The sequence below is a fragment of the Scylla paramamosain genome, chromosome 3 (genome assembly GCF_035594125.1).
Source record: "Scylla paramamosain isolate STU-SP2022 chromosome 3, ASM3559412v1, whole genome shotgun sequence".
Lineage (NCBI taxonomy): Eukaryota > Metazoa > Arthropoda > Malacostraca > Decapoda > Portunidae > Scylla > Scylla paramamosain.
Window position 1 is genome coordinate 30,543,022 of NC_087153.1, and position 10,000 is coordinate 30,553,021.

Below are 10,000 nucleotides of genomic sequence, written 5' to 3' on the forward strand. Positions count from 1 at the left end.
AAATAAATAAATAAATAAACACACCCAAAAGAGAAACACGGGACAGACATAATGCAGGACTAATAATGCACACGGAAGGAAGGGAGGAAGCGACAGACAGATAGGTAGACAAATAGGGAGACACTATTAATAAAGGCAGCATAGTACACAGACAAACACTTGGCTGCTGATAGGACTGTGGACCTTAGGATAAGTACACCACCACCACCACCACCACCACCACCGCGGTTCACCACCACTCTCACCACCACCATAAAACCCTCCCCACCATAACCCATACCGCCCTCATCCTTCCCCCTTCCCTCCCTCCCTCCACCTCCATACCTGGGCTTCGAAGGGAGTAGAGGGAGAGGAAGGGAGAGTAGCTATTGGGGATTGGGGAAGGGGGAGAGGGTCGTATATAACTGACCACAACACATCCCCTACCACACTACCGCTACGCACTGACCACTACCACTACCACTACTACTACCACTACTACCACAGCCGCCACCACCATCACTACCAGTAGGCCGCCGTCATCACTACTACCACTACTGCTTCTGCTACTTCTAAACCATCACCACCATCACCGCCATCACCACCATCATTAGTAACTCTCTCTGTTTTGCTGCCCCAGTCATCACCACCATCATCACTATTTCTGCTTCCACCACAGTATCACACTCCACTCTTATTTCCACTACCACAAATGCGGTTAATTGTCGTAATTACTAGAATCACCATCACTAGCATCATCACAACCACAAACACTATCATCACCACTATAACTATCACCATCACTTTCCTATCGAAGAAAAAACTACACTGACATCCTAATTATTATTACTATTAGTAGTAGTAGTAGTAGTAGTAGTAGTAGTAGTAGTAGTAGTAGTAGTAGTAGTAGTAGTAGTAGTAGTAGTAGTAGCAGCAACGACAACAACAACAACAACAACAACAACAACAACAACAACAACAACAACAACAACAACAACAACAACAATAATAATAATAACAAGCGCCCTAAGCCAAATCCATGCTGGCAATTATCTACTACAACTAATGATTAAAAAATGATAAGTCATTTGATCTTCTTAATAAGGATTTGATTAATTAACTCAGGTGAGGCCAGGTGTGTGTGTGTGTGTGTGTGTGTGTGTGTGTGTGTGTGTGTGTGTGTGTGTGTGTGTGTGTGTAGCAAAGGGTGTATATGTACGGACGTTAATCAACACCACAAACCTTTCTATCTGAGAGAGAGAGAGAGAGAGAGAGAGAGAGAGAGAGAGAGAGAGAGAGAGAGAGAGAGAGAGAGAGAGAGAGAGAGAGAGAGAGTCAGGGGGAGCCAGGGAAAAAAGAAAGACAGGAGTCCACTTAGTAAATTAGATTAACACTCTTCTCTCTCATAACAACTGTGTGATGATGATGACGATGACGATGATGATGATGATGATGATGATGATAATATTTGGTAATGAATCCTTGTGTGGAATTAAAGAGGATATGGCATAATTAGTATTGCTGTTGATGTTGTTGTTGTTATTGTTATTACAGAGGCGCTATGTAACCGAAACTTTTGATGGTGATGTCGACAGTGATGGAGGAGGAGGAGGAGGAGGAGGAGGAGGAGGAGGAGGAGGAGGAGGAGGAGGCTTAAACATTGTTCCACTCCTACAAAAAAAAGAAGAAATCAAAACAGCAAATAAATCACCATCATTATTAACATTGTCACCACCATCATCATTATCACGTGACCTCAACACACTCACACTCCCTGCTCTCCTCCCCCCGTCCCTCTCGTATACAAAAGGTCAAAAGAGGTGAAGTGTTTACTGTAAGCTTGTTATCCCCCCCCCGCCCCCAGAGAGAGAGAGAGAGAGAGAGAGAGAGAGAGAGAGAGAGAGAGAGAGAGAGAGAGAGAGAGAGAGAGAGAGAGAGAGAGAGAGAGAGAGAGAGAGAGAGAGAGATGCAGATGAGGTGCAGCGCAGGCGTGGCAGCTGGCATGAAGGAGGAGGAGGAGGAGAAAAAAAAATAAGCTACTGATTAGATCCCGTGGGAAGACGAATAGAAGACAATTGTGTCCCTGATGGTGGCCTGCATCCGCCATCTTGAGAGAGAGAGAGAGAGAGAGAGAGAGAGAGAGAGAGAGAGAGAGAGAGAGAGAGAGAGAGAGAGAGAGAGAGAGAGAGAGAGAGAGAGAGAGAGAGAGAGAGAGAGACGATTGTGGAGAAAGGAAAAAAGCTGAGGAAGTGATAATTTACTACTAGAGAAGAAGAAGAAGAAGAAGAAGAAGAAGAAGAAGAAGAAGAAGAAGAAGAAGAAGAAGAAGAAGAAGAAGAAGAAGAAGAAGAAGAAGAAGAAGAAGAAGAAGGAAACACGAACAAGCATGGGCATTCCTCACTCCTCTCCATTCCCTCCCACCAGACAGACCTCCCTTCCCTTCCCTGCTGACCAGCCCACCCCTCCTTCTCTCCCTCACATCTCTCCCTGCCCCGGCACGCCAGAACAGGTAGCACTGCTGGGCCTCGTCAAGGAAGGCTCGTTAATCCCCTTCAGCGGGGGTGTGGCTCTTCTCCCCACCCCTCCACTCCCCCTCCTCCTCCTACAACAACAACAACAACAACAACAATGTCCACCGTTTTCTCCATAGACGGAAGGAGAAATGGAGAGATGGAAGGAGACAGATGGAGGTAAGGGGGAATGAGAGAGAGGAGGGAAGGTAGGAGAGAATGGGAGGGAGGGAAGGAGGGAAAGAAAAAGAACTGATACTGGTTAGAGAACGAAGCTATAGAAATGAAACTAAACTGAATAAAGAACAAGAATAAAAAAGTCAGTAGAAACACACACACACACACACACACACACGGAGAATTTAACAAGGACATCCCCTAGAAAGAAACTCCTCCTCCTCCTCCTCCTCCTCCTCCTCCTCCTCCTCCTCCTCCCCAATAAATCTCCCGCGCGTCCTCGATAGTCATCTCCCGGCCTGGTCTCGTCGTCCTCGCGGTTATCACGTTATTTACTCGTTGCCTCGTTAGCCTCAACTGCCGCCTGATGGGACCACTGCAACTACCTCTCTCTCTCTCTCTCTCTCTCTCTCTCTCTCTCTCTCTCTCTCTCTCTCTCTCTCTCTCTCTCTCTCTCTCTCTCTCGTTCCTTTCTTCGTGTTCACTATCTGTTTACTTCATCTCTCTTCTTTCCCCTTCCTGCCTCCTTCATTTGGTCTTCCTTTCATTTTCCTTGCTTTTTTTTTTATCTTATTCATATATTTTTTTTCATCTCTCTTCTTAAGGTTCCTATTTTCTTCTTCCTTTCTACTGCTTGTTATCTTCTATCGGAAAACTCTCTCTCTCTCTCTCTCTCTCTCTCTCTCTCTCTCTCTCTCTCTCTCTCTCTCTCTCTCTCTCTCTCTCTCTCTCTCTCATCCCTACTCATCCTTTCATTCTCTCCGTCTTTCTTGTGTCTCCTTCACTTCATTCTCTTCACCCACCCGCATACCTATCCCTCATTTTCTCTCCCCAGTATGCTTATCTCCCCTCTCCCCACGGGGACACACACGCCACGGTGGGCCGCCAAATCCCTGAAAATTAGAACCTGGGGACGTGTCTTCACCTCGTCAGGAAGAGACAGGGGACGAAGAGGGAGGGAGGGAGAGGGTTAGACCACGCCTCGATTTCCTTCCCTCCTTCCTTGTATCTCACCCCACCTAACCTGACTTTTCTGAGGTTAATTCTCTCTCTCTCTCTCTCTCTCTCTCTCTCTCTCTCTCTCTCTCTGATATAAATAGTTGTGTGTTATTGTATCAGAGAGAGAGAGAGAGAGAGAGAGAGAGAGAGAGAGAGAGAGAGAGAGAGAGAGAGAGAGAGAGAGAGAGAGAGAGAGAGAGAGAGAGAGAAATTGTATACAAGTTATGAAGTATTCACCACTGAGTTAGCATCCTGAATAAGGTGACGATAAATGAAGTCGTTTGGTCGGAAGTTCCTATTATATTTTGTTATCTTGGCAGAGTCACACTTTAGGTATTACTGTCGTCTTTGTGGTAGTCATGTTTTATTGTGTTTCTTTTTATTTGCAAGGTGTTATTCGCTTTCAGTTTCTTTTTTTTTTTTTTTTTTAATGAGTTTTCGGATAAATTCGTAAGTCATTGTCGTGTAAGTTTAGCGTTAGGGTGTTTAGATTTACGGGTTTCTCAACGGTTTTCAGTTTTATCCTATTAGATGATATTTTATTGGAGTTTATTTATTTAGATATTAAGCCTCGTGTTTTAGGGTTTTAAAACGTGTTTTCCTCCTGGACCGTCATAAAGATGTGCTGGGCATATGTTTTAAAACTGAGGATACTGAAGTTAGTAAAGTTTCATGGACCATACTTTATACTTAAGATTATATATATTAAAATTTTATGACGAATAAAATTATCTATTTATCTATTTATCTGTGTATACTGTGAGGTGCTGGAGGTTCTGGTGGTGGCGGTGGTGGTGGTGGTGTTAAGTGATGATGTAAACGCCAACACGTGGTGGTGGTTAGTGTTGGTGTAAAGAACATGATGTCTGCTGTCGGTGTATGTTAAAGATATACCGAATTTTGTTTTGGTGGTGGTGGTGGTGGTGGTGGTGGGGATAAGTAGGACACCGCGGTGGTGGTGGTGGCGGGACAACACCTGGAGCAGTGATGGGCATCTGGTCTCGGGGGACGAATCGAGAAGGAAACTCCATGGGTGGGTCAGACTCCCCAAGGACCCGCCACCACCAGCCCTGCTCCTCCTCCTCCTCCTGCTGCTCCTCCGTCACTATAGCCCTACCCCCCAACGCTACTTCACAAGCCTCCATCACCTCTCATCTTCCGTCTCCCTTCCCTCCTCCTACTACTCTTCCTCCTTCTCCTCCTCCAAAGACCCCGCTAATCTAATCAAAGTCGTTTCAACGGCCCGATCTCGATAACAATTCCACGCGGTCAGATCTACCGCCATCACCGCCTCCTCCTCCTCCTCCTCCTCCTCCCTCTTTTTACCAACTCCTGATCTACGGTCGCAACTTCTTTCCCTCCTCCTCCTCCTTCGTATTCTCCACAGTGAGAAGAAAGGAAGGAAAGAGACAGGCGGACGTGACAGTCCTGGATTCATCTCCATCTTAATCATCTTCACGTTAACATCAGCTGTGTGTGTGTGTGTGTGTGTGTGTGTGTGTGTGTGTGTGTGTGTGTGTGTGTGTGTGTGTGTGTGTGTGTGTGTGTGTGTGTGTGTGTGTGTGTGTGTGTGAGGTTCAAGCGGGTGTTCTTTCCCTTCTGTTAGACGCAGGCCTGTGGGTTGGCTATGGCTAGTACAGTAATATACATGTAGATTGTGGGAATGTCGTTAATCCATTCATGCATGTCACTCATGAGAAGACGAGGCATTTGGGAGGAAGAAGGGGAAGGAGGACGAAGAAATTTACCAATACTTAGGGTAACATGGAAGGAAGAGCACGAATGATAAACAGCCAGTAAAGTAAAAATATATACACGAAAAAAAATAAAATAAATAAAGAAGTATATAACCCAAACACACACACACACACACACAAAAAAAAAAAAAAAAAAAACACGAGACTAAACAAAAACCTGAACTAGACAAAGCAATACCAATCAAGGCCGTCACGTGAAGGAGGGGAAAGATAATGTTATACAAAAACATGTCGACAACCTTGAAGAAGAGGAAAAAATAGAGAGGAAGAGATGTAAAAAAAGAGAACACAAAGGAAGAACAAAAAAACAGCCGCAGACTTCTTGCCCCTTCCTTATCAGGCTCTCTGTGGTAAGTTATGTAATTTGTGATAGGTTATGTAATTACACTAATTTAAAGAAAAAAAAAAGGCAGACATGAGGAGACAAGAACGCAAGGTAGGGCAACAGCAAAAAGAGAAGACTACATGAGAATAAACTGAGACACAAGATAGTAAAGGCGAGGAATTATCCCCACCAAATCGAAGAAAATGAGAAGTACTGTAGATGTAACCGAGTAAAGGCCAATGTTTCTCCCCACCAACCAAGGAAAACTGTAGACATTAAGATAAGAAAGACGAAGAATTCTCCCCATGAAAATTGTACACATGAAATAGTAAAGACGAACGATAATCCCCACCGATCGAGGAGGAAGATGAACACTGAAGACACAAGATAGTAAAGGGAAAGGATACTCCACACCCGAGAGAGAGAGAGAGAGAGAGAGAGAGAGAGAGAGAGAGAGAGAGAGAGAGAGAGAGAGAGAGAGAGAGAGAGAGAGAGAACTGCAGACATAATATAGCAAAGACAAAATATTCCTCCCCCCAAAACAAGGAAGAGGAAGAAGAAGAAGAAATACAGTATACATAACACAATAAACAGAAAGGAATCTCCCCACCAACCAAAGAAAAAGAGTAGCGTTCACATAGGATAGTAAAGACAAAGGATTCTCCCCAACACTCTAAGACCAAGAGGAGAGTGAGGAGTGCAGTACAGCCAGGTTACTCAGGTATAGCGGACCGCAGGGAGGTACTCACCATGGCAGAAGTCCCGTTGGTGTAAGCGTAGGCGAAGGGGGAGAGGTAGCCCAGTCGGTCGGCTCCCCACGGTGACGTACCTGTAATTTACGCAAAACATATGCAGGTGAGAAGAAAGGTAAGCACGTACACCCACGGTCACAAGTCGAATAAAGTACCACTCCTCCCCTCCACTGTTTAGCGTTCTTCCTTATCCCCAGGTGTTGAGGTGCTGGGAGTGTGTCGGTGGGCTGGGCTGTGTATTAAGATGACTGGTGACTGAGGGAAAAATCTGAGGGGAAATACAAAATAAAGTGGAAGTGAGTGTGGTGTGTTGGTGAATAACTGACCACTAGTGTACACTCAGCCACACAACCCGTTAAAATTGAAGGGAAATAGAAAATTAAGTAAAGGTGAGTGTGGTTTGTTGCACGACTACTGCCTGACCGAGACTACCCGCGAGTCCACACACAATCACACACACACACACACACACAAACATAGAGTACGGTGATAAAAAAATAAATAAAACATGAATTATAAATTATATACGCAAAAAAAAAATCTGAATTTATTATAAAGTAGGCTACATAACATGGCTAAAAGAAACTAGGAGGGGAAAAGAATAAAAATTAACAATGAATGTTTAAAAGGATGAAAAAAAAATTAACAGACGTGCAAACAAAGTGCATCTAGTACTCTCTCTCTCTCTCTCTCTCTCTCTCTCTCCTCTCTCCTCTCTCTCTCTCTCTCTCTCTCTCTCTCTCTCTCTCTCTCTCTCTCTCTCTCTTCGTACCCCGTTACTGTCGGAAGGAAGCAATGAAAAAATTAAAACAAAAGATTTTACAAAAGATGGATGCAAAAGAGAATGTTGACAGAGGTGTTCTATAAGAGAAATAAAAAGAGAGTAGGAGGAGGAGGAGGAGGAGGAGGAGTAAAGTGACGCCACAGCCATGAGAAAAAAACGATTAGAAAAGACTGTAGAGAAGTGGAGGAAATGACTACGAAGAGGAGGAGGAGGAGGAGGAGGAGATAAAAGTCAATACAGTAAAATATATGAACAAAAATAATTGACTATACCAGAATAGAAATTAAACATAAACTCTCTCTCTCTCTCTCTCTCTCTCTCTCTCTCTCTCTCTCTCTCTCTCTCTCTCTCTCTCTCTGACTCACCGAAGAGGCCGAAGGGCGAGGAGGTCTCCGGGAGGCGGCCATCGCTCTTAGAGGCCAGGGCGAAGGAGGAGGAGGAGGGCACATGTGTACTTTTGTCCTGCGGGAGATAAAGAAAACGGGTGTCAGTACACACACACACACACACAACACACACACATACACACATACACACACACACACACACACACACACACACACACTCACAAAAAAAAAAAAAATATATATATATATATATATATATATATATATATATATATATATATATATATATATATATATATATATATATATATAGATATATATATATATATATATATATATATATATAAACTTTGAATATTTTATAATTTCGTCTTTTTCCTCTCTTTCTCCTCTCCTCCTGTTTGTTCCTCCATGTTTGTTTTTATTTTGTTTTACCGTGTGTATGTGTGTGTGTGTGTGTGTGTGTGTGTGTGTGTGTTGTGTGTGTGTTGGATTGATTTATGATCATTTCTTTATTGCTCTCTCTCTCTCTCTCTCCTCTCTCTCTCTCTCTCTCTCTCTCTCTCTCTCTCTCTCTCTCTCTCTCTCCTTCGTGTATGTGTGTGATTATAAAACAAAGGATCCAATCCCAATTCCAGCACACACACACACACACACACACACACACACACACACACACACACACACACACACACACAATTAGCTGTACTTGACGGCTCTACACCGCCGCCCTCACTCGGTCTCTCAATAATAGAAATCACAAAAGGTATAGATTTTTCCTCTCTCTCTCTCTCTCTCTCTCTCTCTCTCTCTCTCTCTCTCTCTCTCTCTCTCTCTCTCTCTCTGATTCGCAAACGAGGGAAAAGGTGCGAATTGCCGAGTTTTAAAATCGGAGCTTCGAAATACAAAGCGAAACCTAATCCGGAACAATTTTCTGTGAGGAGGAGGAGGAGGAGGAGGAGGAGCTAATCCACGTCCTGCTGATGGAGGTTTCACTGCAAGAGGAATGAGTGGAGAATGGGAAAGAAAAGCGAGAGAGAGAGAGAGGAGAGAGAGAGAGAGAGAGAGAGAGAGAGAGAGAGAGAGAGAGAGAGAGAGAGAGAGAGAGAGAGAGAGAGAAAAAATTACTGAAGAAAGATGGAGAGAAACAGACAGATAAACAGAGAAAGACAGACGAAGAAGCGGACAGACGCACAGACAATCAGAAAGAAAACTAATATAATTATATGATAACAATAACAATAATAAGCTCCACCAACTGTACGTATATAGATTAAGAATAAGTAAAAAAGTTGCGCACACACACACTTCCCTGAGGCACGCCACTGCAATAAAACCACAACGCAGGGTAATTATTTTGACGGCCGCGGCCAGCACTTCATTAACATCACAGCGGCGGCGTCAGGACCTCCCTCGCCTATAGATTTACTGCCCCCGATCCCTGACTAATATTGTGCCCAAGTGGCGTGCATCATCGGCCGCAGCGGGTGGATTCTTCTCCAGTCAAGGGGATGAGGTATAAATATTGAGGAGCAGGAATTAGGTTCTCTCTCTCTCTCTCTCTCTCTCTCTCTCTCTCTCTCTCTCTCTCTCTCTCTCTCTCTCTCTCTCTCTCTCTCTCTCTCTAGCAATTTTTACTTATTCTACTTATTTTAATTCATTTTATTTTTTGTTTACGTGTTTTCAGGCTCCCATCATCTATTTTTTTTTTTTGTTCATAACCAAGGAAAAATGTATTAGTAAACAAGAAGTTAATTATATCACACATTTATTTTATTGTTTCTTCAACCTTATCTCCGTCTCTAATAATACCTACGAAAAGAAAGAAAGAAAGAAACGAAAAATAAATAAAGAAAGAAAGAGAGAAGAAGGAAAGATATATACAGACGGACAGACAGACAGACAGACAGACAGACAGACAGACAGAAAGAAAGAAAAAGAAAGAAAAGAAGAAATAACAAAATACTCACATAATAAAACCACAACGAATATTTCCCCCATTTATTTATTTGCAATTCCACTTTTTATTACCCACAATTTATTTTCGTTTTTTTTTCTTTTGTTTCAATTCATACCTTCTTTTGTTCTCCCTCACTGATATACAAAACTGATGACAATACGAGCTACGAGCAAGCCTTCTCCTCATCTTCCTCCTCCTCCTCCTCTTCATCCCCAAACAACAAGAGAACCACAGAAAGGTAGAAAAAGAACAGGTAACCTCGCTTGCTCCCACACCTTACCACACCTAGACGTCTTCACCTTACCAATTAACACTCGTCACATAAACCTAAACACACACACACACACACACACACACACACACACACACGAAAAGGGAAAGACAGAAACGCGAGCGAAATGAGAAAGCAG

General features: G+C 43.4%; 1 protein-coding gene across 2 annotated transcripts in view; it reads right to left on the reverse strand.

The window, feature by feature from the left end:
* LOC135093534 (protein pangolin, isoforms A/H/I/S-like) overlaps positions 1-10,000 on the reverse strand; it is a 117,923-nt gene that overhangs the window by 74,713 nt on the left and 33,210 nt on the right. For both annotated transcript variants that reach the window (XM_063992863.1, XM_063992873.1), the window contains exons 2-3: positions 7,649-7,745; positions 6,497-6,576 (exon numbers count right to left, since the gene is read on the reverse strand). In XM_063992863.1, the coding sequence (XP_063848933.1) occupies positions 6,497-6,576; positions 7,649-7,745 (177 nt within the window). The remainder of the gene's footprint in view (positions 1-6,496; positions 6,577-7,648; positions 7,746-10,000) is intronic.